This window comes from Mus caroli, chromosome 16, assembly GCF_900094665.2.
Source record: "Mus caroli chromosome 16, CAROLI_EIJ_v1.1, whole genome shotgun sequence".
Taxonomy (NCBI): Eukaryota; Metazoa; Chordata; class Mammalia; order Rodentia; family Muridae; genus Mus; species Mus caroli.
In genome coordinates this window covers 23,145,404-23,169,804 of record NC_034585.1, presented here as the reverse complement: position 1 = coordinate 23,169,804, position 24,401 = coordinate 23,145,404, and the positions used below count along the sequence as shown (strand labels likewise).

At 42.9% G+C, this 24,401-nt stretch overlaps 1 protein-coding gene across 1 annotated transcript in view; it reads left to right on the top strand.

The window, feature by feature from the left end:
* Positions 1–23,171, top strand: part of P3h2 (prolyl 3-hydroxylase 2) — a 150,923-nt gene extending 127,752 nt beyond the window's left edge. The window contains exons 9-15 of the mRNA XM_021184956.2: positions 4,023–4,150; positions 4,730–4,825; positions 5,446–5,596; positions 6,396–6,513; positions 7,821–7,896; positions 10,821–10,961; positions 16,101–23,171. Of these exons, the coding sequence (XP_021040615.1) occupies positions 4,023–4,150; positions 4,730–4,825; positions 5,446–5,596; positions 6,396–6,513; positions 7,821–7,896; positions 10,821–10,961; positions 16,101–16,193 (803 nt within the window). The 3' untranslated portion in view covers positions 16,194–23,171. The remainder of the gene's footprint in view (positions 1–4,022; positions 4,151–4,729; positions 4,826–5,445; positions 5,597–6,395; positions 6,514–7,820; positions 7,897–10,820; positions 10,962–16,100) is intronic.
* Positions 23,172–24,401: the final 1,230 nt, after the last annotated feature.

Here is a 24,401-nt window from a genome sequence, read left to right as displayed (position 1 = left end):
TCTCTCTCTCTCTCTCTCTCTCTCTCTCTCTCTCTCTTCCTCTCTCTCTCTCTCTCTCTCTCTCTCTCTCTCTCTCTCTCTCTCCCTCTCTTTCATCTGTTTTCTAAGTATGATAACTTTCTGTTCAGAATTATAAACATTCTCTGATAATTAAATGAGTTCGGGAAAAGCAGGATTCAAATATTACTTTTTTCAGTGTCTTCAGTTTTTTAAGACTTCATGGGGCCCCTGCCTTCACATGGTGTTTGAATGTTACTTGTCACAGGACTGAGTACTGCCAATATTATAAACCCATCTTCTAAATATACTCCATCAAGGCAAGCTTAGTAACATTGATACTAGCATCCAATATAGTATTCTAATTACAGCTAACTAATCCAATAGTAATGATAATAACAGCAAACACTTATACAGAACTTGGGTGGTACTTTTTTTCTAAATGTTTTAGCATTGTAATGTTAAGATTTGTATTTTAAGAATAATCTTATTATCTTCAAGTAAATTACTTCAAACCAGAAAATAATGAATACTTGACAATTTGCAAAGCAATCTAGTTCACAAAACTCTGTTCTTCTATTTCAATTTCATATTGGCAAATGTTTTCTCATAAATCTACAATTATCCTGCTGGTATCTCAGTTAGGGCTTATCTTGCTGTGATAAAACACCAAGACTAAAGGAAACTTGTGGAAAAACAGCTTTATTTCAGCTTGTCGTTTCACATCACATTTCACAGTCCATCATGGAAGGGAGATGGGGCAGAGACTCAATAGCAGAGTATGGGATGTCCGCCACCATCGAGGCCCGCAGAGTAACAATCAGTAAGAGGCAAGAAGGCAGTTCAGTTCAGCACAACTAAGTAGCCAGCATTCATTCAAGCTTTGGGAGTCTGACCCTCTAGTAGTTTATTTAAGCATATTTAAGCACAGCACAATTTAGTGAAAACTTTCCAGGTGATAATTAACTCAATCCCATGTGAACAAAAAAAGGTTATATAAATCTCCTCAAAGAACAAAATACAGTAAATAAAGATCAGATGTGACTATACCTTCCAAAAAGATGAATTCTATAGATTTACTGCATGTGACATTTTCCATAAAAATAGGTTTTATAGATTGACTGATGAAGACCAAGCTACGCATCTGTTCTATAACTAAGGGGAGCCTAGGTTGACAGTTCAGGCTCCAGGAACCCCCAAGGGTCCACTTCGTCTTACTGTGGAACCTCCATCCCCTTTGGGCTCATTAGTCTACCCCCAAACTCTCCCACAAGACTCCCTGAGCTCTGAGTCTGTACATCTGTTTCCATTAGCTGCTGGGTGGAGCCTTTCAGGAGAAAGTTATGCTAGGTTCTGTAAGCATAGCAGAGCATCACTGTCAGGGATTGGTTCTTGCCCATGGGACAGATCTCAAGTTGAGCCAGTCATCCTTTAGTCTCTGCTCCATCTTTGTCCTTGCGCTTTTGGTAGGTAGGATACATTTTTGGTCAAAGGTTTTTTGGGTGGGTTGGTGTCCTTATCCCTCCACTGGGAGTCATGTATGGCTATAAGCTACAGGCCCCTTCAGGCTCCATATGTCCCACTTCTAGATGCCCTAGCTTCGGTCACCCCCATGTATTCCATGGAGCCTTCCATATCCCAGGTCTCTGGCTTGCCCTAGAGATGTCCCCTCCCCTGTTCACTGCTGATTCCCATTCCCTCCTCCGTCTCTTTCCCTATACCTGATTCCCCCTCTTCATTTTTCTCCTTACCCCCTCTCCCACCCAGTTTCCTCCTTCCATCCACCTCTGACATCAGTTTTATCTCTGCTTCTGAATGAGAGTCAAGCCTCTTCCCTTCAGCCTTCCTTGTTATTTGGCTTCTTTGTGTCTATAAATCATAGTGTGGTTATCCTGTACCTTATGGCTAATATCCACTTATAAGTGAGTGGTGCAACAAATTCTAAGAAACATCAAGTTATAAAGAAAACTACTTACCATTTTTCTATAAAATATGTGGTCCTGAAAACTCGGACTTTATGGATTTAGTCTCAGAATCCCAGAAATTCTACATTTATAAATTTTGATACTAGATTTTAAAAATTAATGGAAGCAATGATTAGGTCATCTGAAGGACTGTCTTTTAGCTGAGTCCCACTCTAGATGTGTATCTTGATTGGGGAACTGAAGGTCAATTCACACTGATAGCTTGATTTAATTATTAAAGATTAACAATAAATCAAATTGATAGGCTTTAAATAATGTGGTCAGCCCAAGCCAGATAAAAAGTAAAATTCATCATATTCACAAAGATTTCATAGTAGTTTCAATATTTAAAGAATGGAATTAAAAAAAACACTGCCTTACACAGCAATATACTTCAAGAAATGAAATATACCCAAATAACTTAGTCTCAATCTTTCAGGAGAATGTTCACGTGGAATCTGGTATTTTATTTTAATCAAAGTAATATCAATCTTTTTCACTAATATTCCTGATTTGGACACAGTTTCTTTTACATTCCTGCTTTATTTTGATTTCATAACTTTTGGCACTAAGTTAGATGAAACATAAATATAGATAATACAGGCATGGCTTCAGGCTTGCACACGAGGAAGAAAACTTCCATTCAAGATAGCTTGTCAGCACTGATGCTCCTCCAGGAGCAACTGCTATAACAAATGGCTACGCATAGCCCAAGGCTGATGAACTCTACCTCCTTCTTTCAGAACTCCCTTGGCCATGACTGTGGCGGGAACTCAGATCCAAACAGGACTAACAAATAGTGGTTTTGCCCGGTTTGACTAATCTGCTCATAGCAATCAAGGAAACATCCATTTCTGTGTCTCCTCTTCCTTCAGTGGATGCCTTTTCACTCCCCTGGCAGTGCCCTTTGACTCTCTGTGCCCTCCATAGCTGGCCTCCCTCAGGGAGCTGTGGTACCTTCAGGAATGTATCTGGTTCTTATAATCCTGACTATAATGGGGGAAGGAATTGTTCGCTTTCTTTGTTCAGTGTGTCTGCTTCAGTCTCTGCTTTGCCTTTCTCACTAACAGAGGCTGCATCCCCACACCCAACTCATGCTCCAAGGAGCCTATGTGGGGCTCACGTTTCTAAAACACCACAGGCAACACTCGCATGAATACAAGAGCACATTGTCAACTGTACTGGGGATACCAGGGGATGCTGTGTTCCCTGATGTCTGAGTCCCATGCAGAAGAAATCTTGGTGCCAGATCTGAGGCACACATACTAAGAGAGCAGGAATCTTCAGGCAAGGAGTTGGTTGTGATGCTGTATCAGAGCTACAAAGGAGGGTCCACAGAGAAGAGCATCTACCTGGAGGAGATGCTGAAGCTTGTGGAATTCTGCTTTCTAAGATCAGAATCAAATAAAAAACCAACGGTTTAACCATTGCACATAAAATGCTTATAGTCCTGTGGCGAAAGCTGGTACCTAAACGTCTACTTTTCCCCCAATCTATATTGTGTTTGTTGAATAATGATAAAAAGAAAGAAAAAGAGGAAATGACCACTCCTAAAGGGTTGAGGGTTTTATTATAGATATAAGAGAGAGCATCAGCAGAGGCATGTGGTAGAGTCCAGAGTGAACACGGCAGGCCATGTGAATAGGACACATGAGGAGGAGAAAAGGCATGAGAGAGCCAGAAGTGGAAAGGCCAGGACAGTGGAATGATAAATGTCAGCCCAAAGGGTGAGAGGCTAGCTAGAATGGCTGGGTTATGTAAGAAAGGGAAGCTTGGACAAGAGATACCTAGCCTAGTCCCTGCACAGGAGAATTCAGAGTTCAGGATGTAGACAGTCAGTCAGTCTTTGATATGATAATCGGTGCCTCCATTAGCAGATTGTCCTCAGGTTTGAGACCTAAACATTTATCAAGCTTTATACTATGTGATGTGTCTTTTGCTTCTGTGTTCCTATGGACTCTGCCTGTCTGGTGTTCTCCATTGCAGACTGGCTGTTGGGTTTTCTGTGCTCCCTCTCAGAGGGTAGAAGTAGCAGAAAGATACTCTGCTTTGTCCCTCCAGGTGGCCCTCTGCTCTACGAGAACATCACCTTCGTCTACAACTCCGAACAGCTGAACGGGACTCAACGGGTTCTTCTCGATAATGTCCTGTCGCAAGAGCAGTGTCGGGAGCTGCACAGTGTGGCCAGTGTGAGGACGAGAGAAGAGGAACCCTAAAAGCTAGCCTACCCTGACCCTAGAAGGGAAAAGACCCTTTGCCCTTCGGTCCTCAGCCTGCAGGACAGTGTCCTGGAGGAGGGCAGCCCCTGTGCCAGAGTATCCTGAGCTTTGATGGCAGCATTAGAGAATCAGGCTGCAATTGCTCTTAGGAGGAAGACAGTAACTGTGGGGGTGCTTTTGTAGCTTTTGGGTTGGAATAATCTGAAACTCCCACTGGCTTAGTTCTTCGGAGAGTAGCCATGTAGCATGTGCCCTGCCTAGCTTAAGAGTCACTGGAGATTTCCCTTTATTTTAACCAGCAATCAGCCAGTACATGAATAATTTGTATTATATTTCTATTTTTTAAAGTAGTATTTATTTTTAATGAAAATGGACTGATGATCAAAGAAAAATTCCCCCCATTGGTTAGAAGTGGTTATACCTGAACCATGGAGTTAAATGATACTGAGAGCTGGATTGGATTCTCAGCTTCTGGAAGCCAAAGCAGAAAGGCACCCAGGTGGATCTTTACTTGTCTCTAATAGAGTCTTTAATTGGTTTTTTCCTCAGGGAATCATGCTGGTTGGTGATGGATACCGAGGGAAAACGTCACCCCACACACCCAATGAGAAGTTTGAAGGAGCAACTGTTTTGAAAGCACTCAAAGTAAATTCTGTTTCCCTTCAGTTTGGGTTCATAGGGGATGGCTGAGGCCTTTGTGAGTGGCAGATTGAAGAAGAAGAATTTAGAAGGGCACAACTGTGAGACGGAAACTTGGTCAGTGGTTTCTGTCTTTTGCTTTCGGTGCTGAGGATTCATTCTCAGCAGATGCTCTGCCGCTGAGCTTCACCCTGGCTGTCCGCTCTGCTGTTTCAGGCGATCCCTTCATTCGGTTATCCATTTACCAAGCTTCATGCTTCCTAAGTTTCTTTCTCCCCCAAAACTATGCAGCCACTCTCTTCACGGATCTCATGAGCTAATGATGGAAACATTCTAAAATCAGTAATTCTCTTCTCTGAAAGTAGTATTAGAGAAGAAGGAAGAGTATATTATAGGAGATGGGAAGAGAGAGCAATGAGCTTTGTACTTTCCCATTGTGGTTAGAAAGAGTTGTTTCAGTGGTTCACTGTTCTATCTGAACCCACAAGCATGTAGAAGTTATTCTTCCTGTTCACTGATGCGGAGATGGCTAGTCTGTATTCTCTTAATGAAACCTAGAGTCCGTTTGTCTCAAACCTCCAGCCAAACCCATGGTCTCCAACATCCCTGGCTTTTTATTGTTTCAGTTTGGTTATGAAGGCCGGGTGCCACTGAAAAGTGCAAGACTGTTCTATGACATCAGCGAGAAGGCTCGGAAAATTGTGGAATCCTATTTCATGCTGAACTCAACCCTGTATTTTTCCTATACACACATGGTCTGCAGAACAGCCCTGTCTGGTAGGTTTCCAGAACCTGAACTTGTCATCTTCTTCCTAGCATGTCACAGGAAAGAAAACAATGCATAAAGAGGACTTATTACATTCTAAAATGGTCATTTATGATAACTCTAGCTTTCTAAAGCAACAGAAATTTACTAACTCATTTTCTATCCCCTTTGTCTCCTAAAATTCTGAAAGACCCTCATTCTGTACCTGTTCTGTCTTCAAATCCATTTCTCATAATTGCTAAGATAGAATAAAAATGCTTCTCTCCTTTGGGCTTCAGGGACTCAGGAAGGTGGAAAGTACAGTTGCTGACTCCAGTAGAGTAGAGATATAGACAGTGAGGAACTCAATGAAGAGTTCTGAGAGCAGGGGCTCCTCACTCCTGCTTGTAGTCATAGTTTTGGTTTTCTCCTTACCTCAGTGTGAGTGGAAAGAACTATGTCAGAGCACTTGACCCCCATGGAGAGTGAGTCAAAACCTTTGGTTTGCATCTCCGCATCCTCTCGGAGACCTTATGCAAGCCATACAATGTGCTGGATTTATCCAGGTATACGAATTCCATCTCTCATAGCTAAAAGACAGGTGTGGCTTGGCCCAAGTTCCGTTGTGTTGAGCCACAGGAGTCCCTCAGTGGCTATTTTTATATAACACAACTACCTTCTGTCTCTCCATCTTTGCATGGGACAAGCAGAAGCTGAAGATGACCATCAAATTGTACTTTTAACTGTTGCACATTGCAGTGATTCTGTTGCCCTTCTCCATCCTGCTTGTTCTCATTTTGTTGTTGTTGCTGTTGTTCCTTATTCTGGCAGGGCAGCAGGATCGAAGAAATGACCTCAGTCACCCCATTCATGCAGACAACTGCCTGCTGGATCCAGAAGCCAATGAATGCTGGAAGGAGCCTCCCGCTTACACCTTTCGGGACTACAGGTAATGATGCCCCTACTCAACCCTTGGTGGGAAGAGGGAAGTGGGAAGATGCTCTGCTTGCTTCCTTGTTCATTTCTGTGGAACAGAGTCCTCCAGGAATCACCTGGAGCCTTCTCCTCTTTATCTTAAGCATCATGCACATTTTCCCTCCTTTTACTAGACAAACTGCTCTCTAAATCACTTTGTTTCACTAAGGCAGAGCATTTTGCATGTGTTTCTCACTCTGAGAGCACACAGGCATGGTCCCTTAACATACATAACACATTATCACATGCATGTGTATTATTCACACCAAGAACCGTGTCTACATTTTTCCATTATGAAAACAGAAGCACTGGGAAAGAACTCAGGTTTCTTTAAGGGGCTGGCCACTGGGAGTTTGACCAATGAGTAGTATATGGTCAACACACTAAATTGTTTTTTGTTTTTCTTCTTTTTTCAGGGGATAGGTCAAAAGGTTAGAGATGGGAAGACCTGGAAGGTCAGGGTACATGATGTGAAATTCCCAGGTATTCAATAGAAATATTGTGTTGGGGCTGGTGAGATGGCTCAGTGGGTAAGAGCACCCGACTGCTCTTCCGAAGGTCCAGAGTTCAAATCCCAGCAACCACATGGTGGCTCACAACCACCCGTAACGAGATCTGGCGCCCTCTTCTGGAGTGTCTGAAGACAGCTACAGTGTACTTACAATAATAAATAAATAAATCTTCCAAAAAAAAAAAAAAGAAATATTGTGTTGGAAAAAGTAAAAGAAAATAGAAACTCAAAAGGGAATACGGTTGTATAGTTTGAGGAGATATGTTAGTACACAAAGAGAAGATATCCTAGCATGAAACAATGCATCTTAATATGTAGTGACTATTAATATTTCACAACATGACAGTTGCTATGTTGTATTTTATTCAAAACATTTAGTGTGCTGTCTTTATCTGCATGACCATGCTAGATCACAAGGAATTCATTGCCTAAGCTAAGGAAAGAAAGCCCATCCCCCAGGGTTCCTTTTATATCTGGGAAGAAGAGGGTTATAAGCAATGTGGCTGGATTTAGAAGCTATCTGAAATCAAGCTTGATTAACTGTTGACAATGTCAAGTGAGCATTGAAACGAGGCCAAAACCATATGGAAACGGAACCAATAAGCATCCAGAATATAACCCAGACATTCCTGAGCTTAATGTCAAGGGTTTGGGGGCCAACATCAAAGGTAACTCCCCATTCAGGCTGCTCCCTTCACTGGTCGTCCGTATTTTACTATGATGCTGCTGAGGTCTGTATTGTCACTGACTGCCCCACCCCCTCCTTACAGTGCTCTCCTGTATATGAATGACGACTTTGAAGGAGGGGAATTCATCTTCACAGAAATGGATGCTAAAACTGTGACTGTAAGTAACCCTCTTCCTAAAATTGGTTTAGGATTTTTAATTCAGTCTTACCATCTTTCCAGGATCTTACCAATTGCTGAATTTCAAATAGTTCTGAGCTCAAGAACTCAAGAAGTTAAGCAGGTTCTGGTGGTCTATACATAAGAAAAATACTAAAGCATAAGTCGCCATTTTAGTCCATTTTGAAGATGAGCAAATTGAGAAACAGGGTTTTTAAGAACTTCATCACAGTCATTTAAAATATGTTAGGTGTGGAATCAAAGCCTAGAGGTTCTGTCAAGTAACCTGATGGGAACTTCCAGCCCGAGTCACTAAAGCATCCACATCACAGACAGATCAATGGCTTCCAGTAGCCAGCATGCTTAGACTAAGCATGAACTTCCAAATGGGTACACATGTGCATGCAGATTGGTATGAACTATTAAGGATAAGCCATGAACCCTTTAACTCCAAATGGATATTTATATTCAGTAGTGTTTAAATCAAATGTCACAGTCAACTATTTTATTAACAGTCAAAAAATGCCTTCAAAAACCAGCATCCTTAGCACGCACAGACAATATAGTTAGATTCTTTTGATCATTACACCAAAGATCAAACTCACTATAAGAGCACTAAATCACAAAAAGAAGAACTTATGAATTATAAATTGATTATGAGGTCTCTTTCTTCCTGCAAAATCTAAGCAGCTGAGACGTGTGCATAGGGAAGAGAATTGCAGACTCTCTTTATGTTTTGTGCATTCAATTTGAGCTTGCCCATTTTCTTCCTTGGCGAAATATTCATGGAATGCTATGGTGGTTTAAAGTGGGTGATATCTCAAGCTATGTGTCACTGGCTTAAAGAGGATTCCCATTGAGGGCTGTTGAGATAGTTCCCAGAAACACAGGTATAATTTTAAATATTTCCTGAATTTGAACACAACAATGTATGTTCAAACAGACATGCTGAGTCACTCTGTTTAAAAAGTAAGTCAGTAAGTAGTTTGAGGCTTCAGACTCTGAGGATATAAACCAGGATTGATGATCTGGGCTGGAGCTGAAATCCCTGAAAAGGATTCTCACTGGTGAAGGAGCTTTGTGAACAAAACATCTTATTTCCAAACTTTGAAAACCTGGAAACTGAAGAAGAAAAAGGCTCCTATTTTAAATCACTAGAAAGAAAAAATCAGACTGCTGGTTGAGGATTCCTTTGCTTCTACTCCATCTAGTGGCCATATTTGAAAGTGCCCCTGCTTGATGGTACAGGGGCTGGCTCTGTCTTTGCTGAGTGTATGATAAATACCATCCTGCTGCTTTTGTGTGAAAGCGGGAAAGGGTGGGAGATGTGCTGCTTGAACAGTTCTACAGTTCTAATAACTGAGGCACCTAACAAAAGAAAAAACAAACAAACCACAGAATCTACTTCCCTCCAAAAAGTAAATGGAAAAAAAGAAAAAAAAAAAAAGTGGAAAACCGGGAAAGCTCAATAGTTCAATCATGTTCATTCATTTGGCAGAGTTTTAATGCTATTATAGATAATTAAAATTATCAGGTAGGAGTTCTTAAAAATGAGGAATTCTCATGTATCTGCTTTCCCTTAACAAACAGAATCCAATCTCAAGAGAAGTGGGCAGGGTCCTTTCTCCCCTCACCCCCCCATTGGATATGGAAGGATTGTTTTGTTCCTGGCACCTACATCAGGTGGCTGACAACTGCTTTAGACTCCACATTCTAAGGACTCACACCTTCTTTTGGATTTCATGGACACTAGCACATGTGTTTATTACGTACACACATACAACCAAATACACACACACACACACACACACACACACACACACACACACACTCACACTCACACACTGGGATTCTTAATTCTGATTTTGCCTCCTTCTGTCTTCTCGCACTCAGACCTAGGACAAGAGTTAATCTTACATTGCACTGAAGGGTTTTAGGAAAAATTCAGATATGTTCCTGAGAGGGTTAGAAAGAAATAGTCCCATAGCTGTAGCATGCCCCTGTCTTCCCACACACACAATGGCTGCTGCTGTGCTCTCTGCTCTTATATAACCTCAGTGGAATAAGTAAGCTCTCATTATCTCCTAAAGGATGCAAAATAACATATAATCCTATTACACACCTTTTAAGACATAGGACCACAGCCTCCAATACTCAGAGGCGTACGCTTGCTCAGACTTAAGATTCTCAGTGCGGTGCCCTCAGCAGTTCCCTGACTGCACTGACTGCTCTGCTGATAGTCAGCAGACAGCTGAGCAGCGGGCAAGCTTTGAATTGTTGTTTCAGTCATTTCAGACCTCTGGAACCGTGAGTGGGTCAGCTCGAGGGGTGGTGTATTCTCACCACTGGAGGCAACCACGTGATACCTGTCTGACCCATGGACAAGCATAAAGGAAGTGAATTCAAAGCTTCGTACGGTGACAACTACATAAACCATAGGTGTTTGGCTGGAAAACTGCCAAGGGTGTGCAACCATGTAACTGCGACTGGGGCCACTAGTAAAACTTCTCAGGTACCCCTCATGTCCTAGTTCCCTTCCAGGTTTACAGGGACCAGGATGCACACTCACATTAAACATCAATGGATTGATAGAAGGAAGAGCTGATGTAGTGCAGTAAAGTGGACGGTTTGTGTGCTTGAGAGGGCAGGCTGTCACCAGAGCACATGCCACTTGATTCCTATGTATATGGGACCTGCCACCCAGGTCACCTAAGTGTTCTTATTATATAAGGGAAATGCTATTTTGAAACTTTATATTTTACAGGTAAAAAAAATGAGAATCGATTTTTGTTTTCAGTATTCCATTAAGAAGACCCCCATTGCTCCTTGCTTCAAATTTTAGCTGAGGAGAGGAATCACACTGAAGGAATGATAGAAGGTCACGTGGTACAGGAACTGGAAGTCTAATTGTCATTTTGTTCTCAGGCCTCTATAAAACCAAAGTGTGGCCGAATGATCAGCTTCTCGTCTGGCGGGGAGAACCCTCATGGGGTGAAGGCGGTCACCAGAGGCCAGCGCTGTGCTGTGGCACTATGGTTTACACTGGACCCTCTTTACCGAGAACTGGTGAGTCCACACCAGGCTCTCTGGATTGACTACTCTGTAAAGTCCTTTGCATCATCCCTAAGTCTGTAGTGGCTTTTGCAGTAAGATTTGGGGAAAGCGGAGGGGCTGGGAAAGAAGTTTTGTACCCAGTTGAATTCTAACTGTGAAGACATGTGCAGAAATAGATCCATTAGCGCATCTTCGTTGTCACAGCAAATGTTGACTATTGAACTCACTGGCACCATTGTACCACGGTACCGGTGGACCACTGACAGACAGACAGGGACTTTCTCCTGGTCATGAGTAAAGTTAAAAACGCATCCAAACAACTCTCACTAGCTCATGCAGCATGCGTGGGAAAGAAGAAAGAGACCTGGACGACCATTATTGTTTGATACACTATTAAGTTGAATTTTAAAATAATATTATATTTGAAGTGTCCGGGACACTCACTGTTTCAATCTGTCAAGAGCCCTGCAGTTCAGACCAGCAGGCAGAATAGAAACTCCAGGGAGAAAGCAGTCCGCTTCCTTAGGGAGTACCTTCCAAGTCCTTCTCTTGACTCAGGGATATCATCAGCTTACAAATATCCATCAGAGCGTCACCATAGCTCAAGAGACTGAGTGTGATGGTCACTAAGGGTAGACCTGAAGCTGACACAGAAGTCTACTGATGACTTCAGAGTCTACTGAAGAGCTGAAAGTGGATAAAGTGTTTTACACCTTCAAAGGTTTGTATCTTGTTATTGTAACATCTCTCTAGGTTGAACTGGTTGTACTGAAACTCACAATGTAGACAAGGCTACTTTTGAACTCACAGGGATCCTCCTGCCTCTGCCCCCTGAGTGCTGGAATTAAAGGGATGCACTAAATAGAGCTAAACGTGCTTTTTTTAAAGTTATGTTTGTGTGTGCACATCTGTGAGTGTAAGTGGAGTTCTGATGAGGACACCTATCCCCCTGGAGTTGGAGTAAGCCACCAGACATGGCAGTTGGGAACTGAAAACAAGGCCTCTGAAAGGACCCTATGCATCGTAACCAAGGTCATCTCCCAGACCCTGAGATTCTAGCCTTAAAATGATGTGCATATTTTTCCCTTTAAATTTCTAAACTAATCTAAATCCAGTTTCAGCAACAGCAGCAGGAGTTTGAAAACAAATTTTTTTTTTGTCTACACCCTCAAAACACTTTCTTCAAGTCTAGGTAGGGCTTTAGGTCAGAACTGAACAGAGGATGAACAGAAGAAAAGTACAGGGGAAGTCGGCAGCCAGGAAAGGTGCGCACCTCAGTAGCATCTTATGTCGGGGCTGTAAGAACAGCTTGCACTAGCTCAGGCACAAAGAAAGACAAAAAAGGCACCAATGGCCAGAACCTAGCAGAGCCCAGATAACTTTGCAGGATGTGCAGCATCCTCCTTCCCCTGTAGTTTCTCTTTCCCCCAGCACCATTGCCCTATGTAAAGGTCTAGACAGAAAAATCGGCACCCTACTCTAGTATTAATTTTATATCCACCACTCCATCACAATAAATTGCAGCATTTTATTAAAATAATTAATACATAACTTGTTCACGGCTCCTTCCTACTCAAGACGCTTCAACACCAGTGTTTATGCTACATGGAAAAGTACTAAGAAACTTCTCCAGTGTACAGGCTTTAGTGCCATCTAGTGGTCAGAGTAGGAATTGACAAGCACCTCGTAGAATTACTAATTGAAAACTTTCTCCTCTGGAAAAACTTCCAGGAATCACATGAGAGTCTGATCCCTAAAACACTAATGCCTGATTCCCACCTTCAGATGTGAGTATCTAACTATGTCCAGAGCTTTCTGAGTACCAGGAGTTTAAATCTTCCCAGGTGCTTCTATAATGTAACAACGTTTGTGAATCCCTGGTTTAAACACCAACTTAGATAGGATTTCTGAACTCAGAAAACCTGTCTAAGAATAGTAGCAGGTTCTTTATATAAGTTACTGTATGTGCATGGTTGTGCATGTCTTTACTCCCAGCACTGAGGAGCAGAAGCAGGCGGATTTCTGAGTCCCAGGCCAGCTTTGTCTACAGAGTGAGTTGCAGTACAGCCAGGGCAACCAAGAGAAAACTCTGTCTCAAAAAAAAAAAAAAAAAATCATGTGTGTGTGTGTGTGTGTGTGAATATATATGTATGTATATATGTGTATATATGTGTGTGTGAGAGAGAGATCAAAAGAAAGAAAGAGAGAGAGAAAGAAAGAAAGAAAGGAAGGAAGAAAGAAAGAAAGAAAGAAAAGGGGAGAGAGAGAGAGAGAGAGAGAGAGAGAGAGAATCTTCAAGGAGTATTCAGTCACATACATACATAATAAGATATTAGGTGGTCTGTAGACATCTGTCCCAGCACTTGGGTTTCTTCCCTCTTTTTTTTTCTTTTTCTTTTTCTTAGATATTTCCTTCATTTACATTTCAAATGCTATCCTCAAAGTCCCCTATACCCTCCACCACCCTGCTCCCCTACCCACACACTCCCGCTTCCTGGCCCTGACATTCCTCTGTACTAGGGCATATGATCTTTGCAAGACCAAGGGCCTCTCCTCCCATTTATGGCCGACTAGGCCATCCTCTGCTACATATGCAGCTAGAGACACAGCTCTGGGGGGTACCGGTTAGTTTATATTGTTGATCCTCTTATAGGGTTACAGACCCCTTCAGCTACTTGGGTATTTTCTCTAGATCCTTCATTAGGGGCCCTGTGTTCCACCCAATATATGACTGTGAGCATCCACTTCTGTATTTGCCAGGCACTGGAATAGCCTCACAAGAGATAGCTATATCAGGGTCATGTCGGCAAAATCTTTCTGGCATATGCAATAGTGTCTGGGTTTGCTGGTTATATAGGTTTCTTCCTTCTTAAGAGAAACGTGTACTGAGAGTTTCTTGTGGTCATCAAATGTGAAAGCTTTGCATGTGTGTCAGCTTGCTGAGCCCCATGCTTTCAGATGTAACGATGCAGTTCTCCATTATTTAGTATCTTTGCCTGTATCGTTGTTAACTCCCAGCTCCTACCTGGCAAGAGCTTTCTTTTCAAGTCAGAACACAGTTATTCTTATAACTTAATATGCTGAAAACGGTACTAGGACCTGACAAAGGGGAACAGAAACTGGACAGGACAAAATTCCTGCTTTCATGGAACTTAATGTCAAGCCAGAGAGATGATATCAGGGACCCACATTATTAAACAACTAGGGACGTTTTGTAAGAATTGTCTGCAGTAAATGATCACTTAGGGACATAAAGAATCAGTTAGGGAAGGTTTAATTTGGGAATTAAATGTTGGCAATAAGATTTATAAGCTGAGCATCGCTGGGGAGATGCACTTTAGGCCTTCATTCCCATAAATACTTCTTTTTTTATATAATAGAGCCCTTGACAAGAGGTAGTGGGTTTTATGGGCACTGGGAATATTTCAGTGACCAAGACAATGAGATCCTTCTCTCTCCTTTTTATAACCTAAAAGAAGAAAAAGGGACTGCAAATAAGCAAAAGCATGTAAATAATCAGATTTATTACAACGGCAATGCCTCTATTGCTATATTTATATATATTCTATATAAAAATAGAATAACATAACTGAATTAACAGTAGATATTAGACAAACCATTTACAAATGCATGATATGTGAGCCAACTACAAGGAACACTGGAAGAGAGGGAGTCCGGGCTGAAGTTGGCTTGCAGAAGAACAGAGGTTTGGGGTAGTGTACTTGAGAAACAAAACTGGACGGGGAGGCAGCTCAGGATTGCAGCACACGCCTTGCATGTGCTAGCTTCTGGACCCAATCCCCAGCACCAAGAAAACAAAAAACCTGAAAACGCAGCCCACAGAAAGAAGGCCAAAGTAGCCAGAACGGCATGTTTTCTAAAAGGAGAGTGTTGGATATAAGGGTGAGAAGGAGCCAGGGGCAGTGTTTCACAGTTCATATTAGGCTGGTGGACTTTTTGTCTAGCTGCTAAGAAGCCACTGTGGCCATTCTCCGCTCCTCACACCCTTGTAAGCTCCCCTAGTAGCAGGGGATGACTATACAGAAAAGATGACATTAGCCAACATGTGGACTTAGATTAGAGGAGTACCACAGCTAACAAGGGTTTAACTTCAAGGGGAGGTTGCCTTGGAAGTTTAAGAAGACCTGCTGTCTCTATGCTGCACTGGTACAGGGGTTAAAGAAAACACAGACTATACTGGGAGTCTTCAGGGGGAAAGGGTGTATTTCAAACCAGGGCTGGGAAGCTATTTTGCGAATGAATACTCAGAGACTTTGAGGTAACCAAAAGTTTTAGTAGAAGGTGAGCAACAGAGGGGCAGCACACAATATAACTGAGGAAGAAAAAACAATATTAAAAATCTGAAAGCTCACCAAGAAGACAGAACCAGGAGCCAACTGAAGAATGGTGAGTGCCATGTGGAATAGTGTTGCAGTTAGACTTAAGGGAGATTGTCCACCAGAAGCCTGAACAAGGAGGGAAACTTGTTTGGAACCTTCTAGAATACCCCGTGAGAAGAATCTGAATGAGTTACTCTTAAGATGTAGCACTTAGCTATTTAGAGGACCTTTCACAATGTCCAGACCCAGTTTTAATTCCCACAATGTGGAGACATCTTCTAGACCAGGGATGTTAACATTAGCAGTATACAGGAAAGTTTCTCTCTCTCTCTCTCTCTCTCTCTCTCTCTCTCTCTCTCTCTCTGTTCCTTCAAGTGTCAGTAGTACCATGTCTGAGAAACTCTGTCCTTCATTCTCCATTAAAAAGACAGGGACAGACACAGGACACAGAAAGACAGGGCCAAAAACCTTATCAAGTGTGGGAGACCAGGAGCAGACTTTCCTGGCAAAAGATGAGTAATCTTTTCTGAGAGACACTGAGCTAAGTAAGAGATGATGAGGCCTGAGAGACAGAAAGGGTAGGAAGCCAATGAATAGATGAAACATCTTCTGTAAGAGCCATCTCGGAAGGTAATTGCTTAGAATATGGGGATGTGTGAAGAGCGTACCGGTTTGGCTGAAGTAGGCTTATCCCTGTCTGGGTGTTGCACCAATCTGTGCACAGATGGTTGGCTGGAAATGTTGGGAAGCATCTGCTGCCCGGGCTGGTTATTACGCTTGTACCAGAAATGTGTCAATTGTCTTTTTGCAGGAGCGGATACAGGCAGATGAAGTGATTGCCATCTTGGATCAAGAACAGAGCGGGAAGCATGGAATGAATATTAACCCCAAAGATGAGCTATAGAAAAGAGAGTGCTCTATTGAATATTTATTTAAATAGATAATCTTATGAGAACCTTTTTATTTTTGTACAGAGCTGTAGTATAAATTAACAGGATATTAAGAGTCGTTAGATTTCCCTGTTCCCAACTTTGCTTGATTTGCTTTCTTCTGGTCTTAATTGATTTGCTTCAGTTCATCATTCAGAGCCCAGTCACACCCTCGAGTACACACCACACTGAGTCACAATACCCACACTCTCCATGTCACACCAGTAAACATACAACAGAAATACACTACCGAAGTGCACACAGGCCACTTACACATGGCACAAACTCCCAAATATGCCACACATACATAAGACAAACATAAGCATACCCAAACACATACCACCCAGATACACAAACACTACATTGCGCGCGCGCGCGCACACACACACACACACACACACACACACACACACATACACATACACAGTTACTTTGCTGCATATTCAGAATCTCAACATGATCAGCCTGCACTTAGCACCCTACAGCTAGAGTGTGCCCGAGTCTAAAGATAGGATGTGAATTGGTCTCAGGCTTCTATGGTTTGCTGCCTTTCCCCCATCACCTTTCATGGCACTGTTGGCTGAGAGTTCAGACTCTTCACAGCAAGCTTGCCTCGTGTCTAGGAGCTTCCAGGACACATTCTGCCTAGCCCCAAGAATCACAGAGAACAGCATCTTTCAGGCTTGAGGAAGCCACCACTGGAATAAGGACTATGGCACGGGGTCCCCTTGGGTAGAATGTTAGGACTGGTGTTTTCAAATGAAGTTCTGATTCCCCTCCACAGTGCTCTGTAAAGGGGGACACCTAAACAGGCACACAGAGGTTCCAGCAGTGTAAGTTCACCCCAGTGGTGATGGAAGAATGAATGCCTTTAATTGCCCTGCCCTAGGCACTATTGCTTCTGGAGAGGGGCTCCTGCTGGTATAAATTCAGAGCTGTTTCTCACAGGCTGCACCTCAATGGCTTCTGTTGGACAGCCTCCTCTTCCTGCTGCTGTCAGCTCACAGAGGCATGCTGTGTGTGAAGTGTTTAATAAAGGGATCCTTGTTACAGCACTTGTCTTCTGATGCACACCCTATTTTATCTTCCAATGATGCTTTTGTAACTATCTGGGACAACCCAGGAACAATGGACCATGACAACTCTGCCAGCAGACAGTGGTCTGCAAGAAAGTGGGTAACTTGCTTTGGAGGGAACAAGACTGGCTAGCAAGCTGGAGTGTTAATTCAGAGAACTCAAAGACTTCGGGGTTCACTGCAAAGGCTCTGCTCTCAGACCACACCCACTGTTGCAATGTGCTCCAGTAAAGGGGAGGTTCACTTTCTGCCACTTGTGATCTGGATAGGGCTTAGAAGACTTTGCTCGATGGAACGGAGAAATTCAACTACAGTGCTGTGTGTTGTTGGCCTACTACTGCCAAACCAGAATTCTGGATGCATCTCTGCCATAGAAGACTGGGCAAAGCTCTCAATTCCCGGGTGACCTAAAGCAACTAACTCCCTTCCTCTTTCTGGACTCCAGTTCGTCTTCTGAAAATGGTGTCATTCATTATAATTGTTTCCAAAACCCTATGCCTTCCTCAAGATTCAAACTGAACACAAACCAACAGCAAGACTAATATTAGAAATATTAAAAAATACAAGCAAATTTATTTTTCTGCTAACATCTGAGAGTGGCAAGTGACGTCACTACAGGTGTATATGGCTGTGAAACTTTTACCCCGACTTTACGGTTGACAGTTCGTGATATGTGGAGCAGTTAATTTGTTTGTTCTCCTCTGCAAAGCACTTGCTGGCACAAAAACTCCATGATAGACAGATCTGGGCAAGGATCTAATTTCTGTTTTCTGGTTACAAGACATCAACAAAGAAATCAGACCTTGGCTCTGCACAGTTCTTGTTTCCTGGGTGCGCTCGTGCCCTGGGAGAGGCAGCAGCTTCAGCACAGAATGTGCCATCCAGCCTGTAGAAAGTGGGTAAGCGCCTCAGTAGATGCCGCCACTGTTGTGTGCGATCCCATCGTGTGTCACGCTGACAGCAGGGAGTGGTTGTTCCCGTTCTGCTGGTTGGCCATGCTGCTTTACACCTGGAACATCGAAGATCTACTAAAGCATTCATTTTTTTTTAATCTGCTCCACATCAAACCATGCATAATTTCATTCAAATATTTAGGGAGTGCCATCAGATGACTTAGGAAAGCCAAACTCAGAAATTAGAGTCTATATGTTAAATAGTCCTGTTTGCAAATAAGTGGAAAATCCCATTCGAATATTTGTAGTTATAAGGGCTGAAGAAAGCCAAAGAAATTACAATCCAGTTCCCTCTTTAACTTTGGGCAAAAACTGAGGCTCCGACATGATGCTGTGATGACCGAGTTAGAGCAGACAGGAGTAGAACTGAAGCCAGAGCTGTTGGAATATGGGATACAAGAATGCCTTGCCTGTGAGGCTGAAATCTAGATGCAGGGCTCCCTCTACCTAGAGAATTCGTACGTTTATCTCTTTGGCCAAAGATGGAACTTGCCTCTCTCATCCATGCCACTGCAGGTCTAGATCCTTCCACCAGGGCCACCTTTTCCCTTGTTTACACACATGGACCCTATGCTCACAGCAGAGTAAATAACAAAGTCCTACTTTTTTTTTTAATCACTTAAGGACCATTTGTCCCTTCCTTTTTCAAAGTTCTATATTTCAAAGGCTGGTTTTCATCATCATAATACTGTATTGAACAGATATAACACTAAACATGCTCATTCCTGGGGAATGCATACATGTTCTAAGCCCATTTAACAATGCCCATTTAACAGTGGAAGACAAAGAGAGCCATGAACACTGTAATGACTGCCTGTAGACATTTTCCTTGACTTAAGAGCATGGAGCCAGAGGAAGAAGCAAGATCTTACCAGAGAAAAGCAAAACACTCTGAGAACTGTTGCTCTCTACGCCATCTGCCCAGGCCTAACTAATTTGCTAACAGGAAAGGTTTGATTTTCTAGAATCACATAAACTCCTTTTCTTTTCCAACTAACAGCTGTGGGACAGCATGCATCTCCTTCTGTTCCATGAGATACATCGGACACAAGTCCCTAATTCAACTTGCTTCCAGTTCCTTCATGAGACATACCTAGTGCCCAGCAACCCCCATGACAGGTATAGAGATCATGAGGGAATCATGGATGGTGTCTTTTTGCTGCCCCTCAAAGGTAGAGATTGTCTTTGACTTAAACTTAGCGTGGACTGACCTAGGACAGTGTGACCTGGGATGTGAAGTACCTTTCTGTATAGCCTGCCTCTCAGCTGACAAGGACCTCTCCGTTTTCCTGGCTTTTCATCATTCACACATAAGTAACATTTCTTTGGCATGTACTCAGCTGAAGAGGAGCCACGGAATGAGTCAGTTCCATTTAATAATTTATACCTATGAATTTTAATTGAAGTACAAATGCTGAATTATTTCACAGAAGACAGCCACAGGGAACAACTCCCTCAATGACGTCAAGGAAGGAGTAATGGGGCCACCTCAGCAGCTCCTCATGCCAAAGCATTAAGTATCCGGAGGAAGCTGAGATTGTTGAAGCTGGAAAGTGGGGAAAGGGAGACAGATCCCACACACTGAACTCTTGGGGGAAAAGAGGAGCCATTTGGCAAAAATTCCAAACTACAAGACCCTGGGTTTCTCCCACCTATCACCAAGAAGCCTGTGGAATGACGTTACCCTCCCACATGGTCCCAGCAGCCCACCCACAAATCTTCTGCTCCCTGACAATTTGATGTTTTCAATTGGAGACACAGGGTCTGGTTTGTTTTTACCTGGTTAATAGCTTTGGATGCATAGAGACAAGTCATGTCAACCACCTTTGAGCTCACTGCTGGGCTGGAACAGTGGCTTTGTCAGACTGTCAAAGTCTCTGTTGCCTCCTCCTCCTCCTCCTCCTCCTCCTCCTCCTCCTCCCTACAGAACACAATGCTTGCTGTGCCCACTACTGTCCTGACCTCTGAGAGCCAACAATGACAAACTTGGAACAATCTGATCATTGATCCTGTTCTTCAGTACAATGGATGGCAGAGGCCATGTGAATGCTTGATCCTGGTCTGCTATACAATGGATGGCAGAGGCCATGTGAATGCTTGATCCTGGTCTGCTATACAATGGATGGCAGAGGCCATGTGAATGCTTGATCTTGGTCTTCTGTACAATGGATGCCAGAGGCCATGGGAAGTGCTTGAATTAGTGAATCATCTCTGGCTTCAGAAATCTTATTAAGAAGCCATAATGCAATAGCTGAAGATTATATTCCCGCTCCTCTCCACGTTCCTGAAATGAGGCTAGGGAGGGGGGATGTGATTGGCTGCTCATTCACTGTAAAACATACCTTTTTCTGGCCAGGGTAGCTGTGTATCTGAAGGAGGCAGAAATCAGGAGAGGAAAATGGCCTGCTTCTCTTTCCTCCATAGGACAATAAAAGAGCATCCAGGAGAAAGGTTGGGAGCTATGTCTGCTCATTTCCCCTGTCACTTGCTCACCACCCCCTCTGTCCTAGGTAAATAAGAATGACCCTTTTCCATCAGGGTTTCCACTTCAACCTCAAACTGGATATTAGTCTTATTTATATATGGAAACCCTTCCTTAGGCTCTTCTTCTCTGACTTGAATGCCTTCCCCTATGAAGGCAGGTCCCTGACATAAGTCTCAGGAGTCCTATAGACCTTAGTTAAAGCCTTCCCCTTTCCAGATTCATGTTTTCACCCTTGAGTTACATCTGGTGGTGGGTGGGGTAGAAGCAGGGACCGGGCAAGAATTAATGGCCGTGTCTCATCTTTTTCCACTCACTAACCATATATCCCATTGTTTCAAAGACTTATAATCACAGTTGGCATTTATAACTCATTTTATGGTCTTGAAGCACTTGGCATTCATATATAAGTACATAATTATGAGGGATGTTTAATACGATCTTTATTTTGTAGATAGGAGGAAAGAGGCAGTCTTGGGGAAGAAGATTGAACAAAGCTTTTGATCATTACTGAGTTTGTTTCTCAGATAGTCTTGAGTGGCTACGTAAAGGCCATGAGTATACTGAGAATGAATGGAGGGACTCAGAATAAAGTGAAGGAAAACCGAGGTCAATGAATTGGCAACATAAAATAAATAGTGTAATGCATGAGTTATGCCAGATGTAGGAAGGAATGGCCAGATGAATTCAGAGAAGGAGGAGGTCGGGATGGTGAACAGGTTACAGAGGTGACAGCTGAACTGGTTGTTGAATGCCCTGTCCTGATTAATTCTAGCAGATGGGGCCCCGAACTCTCCCTGCACCAAGTCCCCATGTGTGAAGTCCTAGGCGTCAATGGGCCAGCTCCTGGAAGTCTAAAACACTGAGCCTTTGAGAGTTCATATTGAAGTTGTTGTTAGGGGTTAGGGTGAAATAGGATCTGTACTGCAGATTGCCTTAGGAAAAAGACTTTAATGAGTGCTGTGAAAATCCAAATAAATACCAGGTAAGGAGGAAGTTTTATTTCATTCCCTGGCAAGAGAGTTATTATTTAAGTGGGTGGAGTGGCGCCCTGAGGGAGCGTGCTTCCTATCCAAGAGGAGAGGAGAAGCTGCAGTCAGAAGTGGCTCAGAGAGGCCCTCACACAGCCAGAGCCCACGGCCTCACCTGCAGTGTTTCCTCTGCCTAGGAACCCAGGGATCTTTCTGCCCCACACACCTTCGGGACAGTCTACTCACACAACCCCTTGCCCTTTCACAGCAGAGTCAGGAAGACATTCTAGCCATGAAGCATGATGTCTGAAAAGCTGAAAGCCTCTCGTAAGCTCAGAGGGTCAGGGCCGTGTGTGCGGTGTTAAAAGACATCCTTCCCGGTAATATACAGATAACAGGGTTTCAGAGTCCTTAGGAAACACTAGGAGAAAATTATCTTCAACAGGAGTTAATGGAGCCAACTTCCCTTCTTTAAAACCAAATGGTCAAATATTACACAACTTGTGTCCAATCGCACTGTTTCTTCTCTCTGCCTGTTTTTTGGTCTGTTCACATTCGCAAGTGCCTTTGAAGGTCTTAGGCAACAGTATTCCTTAGATTTTGAAGAAATCACAGAGTGCCCGAGGCTCAGAAACTGACTTCAAGGCTTCTGGTCACCGGGACAATGTTTTGGTTTCTCATCATCTCCAGTGTTATTTAGCAACATCTACTAAGCACACCCCTGCTTTCCCATCCTATTTTTAAAGCTCAGAGTTTCAGGGTATGTTTTTCTTGTGAGATAATATGAAGATGAATTAGTTATATTTCTTTGAAGTTAATGTTGGTAATTAAATAACAACTGTATTTCCCACCCCCCTCTATGTATTCAACATCCACGACATCACATCTTTTTTATACACTTTGCTTCTGAGCAGTCTTAAAATAATTTACTCTTCAGCTCTGTATCAAGAGCTACCATGCAAGGTTCCTTTGACTAGAGAGTGTAGATTCCTGGGACAATATTCTTCTTTCTTGCTTCCTTTAAAATGGACTACTGTGTTTTTCCTAACAGTCAGGTACAGCAGGTTAGTACTCTATATAAGAGAAAAAGAAACCTGAGGAAGGTAAAATCTGACTGAAGTCAGTTCCCAGAGAAGCACAGACTGGATGTGTTGTAGTTCTGACAGTTTTAAGCTACTGGGATAATTAGGAGGCAGGGGAGTGACCCAGAGTTATTTGACCTTAGGCCTCACCCACTTCTACATACGCCTGTAGAAATCCTTAAAGGGTGACTCCTCCCAAGATGGCGGCTGCCCTGGCTTGGAGCCTCAGTCTGAAAGCACTCTGTTCAGACATGCTCTGGTTTCCTCACAGAGCACTCCCAGCCCTCTCTGAACTTCCAGGCCGCAGGCCTGAGTACAGGGTACAGATTTTTCCTTCCAGACATTTGGCTTGTGAGTGAAGTTTTTTGTCTTGAAGGGTAATAAAAGCACATCAGATGTGCTCCCTGTACCAGGAACTTTGCTTTGAAGCACTAGTGAGCCACTTCAAAAGGCTCAGTACCAGAAAGTGTTGCTTCCTGGGGGACTCTGAGGTGTACCTATCCACCAGGACACATTGCCCACTAAAATCCCATTGTCACATATGACTAACTGTCGTGTTGAAAACTTTATAAACAAGTCTGTTTTCAGAATCCGCACAGATTGTATCATTATGTCTAGCATCCTGTGGAATAAAACTTCCACATGCAGAAAGATGGACAACTTAAAGAGAAGGATGTTTGGCCATCCATGATGATCACAGTATTTTCTCTCCCTGAGCTTAAGCCAGTGTTTGGTTTCTCTACAGCAAGTGGGATGGAAACTAGCAAGCTCATGATAGCATGATAGAGAGACTAAGAAAAATTCATTGCCATGACACTGCGTGTTGTTTACAGACCAGCAGAGGAAGACCAGGGTAGATACACTCCCTATTTCACAGTGTATTGAAATTAACTAAAGGTTGGCAGGGAAAGGTGAGATCATACCCGGGTCTCCCTTGATACCTCTTGGGGCTTTGGACCAGCTCTTAAATAATGGACATTCCTATTCCTCTCAGGTTTAAAGTATTTATGTGTGAAAAAAAGGCTAGTCATACCTCTCTCATTAGTTACCAGGAAGTTTATTTGAGATCATAAATGGGAAATGCACAGAATTTATCATGTGATCTCAAGAAGGTAGGGGGTGGGGTCATTTTTACTATCTACTACAAAGCAGCCACAAACATGCTGATGATTGTCCATGAACAACTCCAGAAAATTCAAATCAATTTTCACATAATAACATGCAGAAATAGCCTCTAGCCATAAAAACACATTTGTTGCCCTGATATAAACAGAGGAAAAGAAAACCTCATTGTATAAAATTGATGGGTATTCTCACTAGAAACTGGATGTTTACCACCTATCTAGAAAGCAGAAACCTGACTTTCCTACAGCCACCTCACAGAGCCTTTTGACTCTCTAGCTTCATGAAAACAGTGGCATTTCAGCTCTTATCTTTGTTCCATCAGCCCCACACACAAGTCTACCTCTTTCTCCTACTGTTCTTCCACTATTATTCTAGTGCATTCTCTTCCACTGCACAGCAGACATGAACCCACCAGTCAGCAGCAGAGGGCACTATTAGCATAATTTGCTCTGAGGGGTTAAAAAATGAGATGTCTCTACATTCGTTAGTTCATT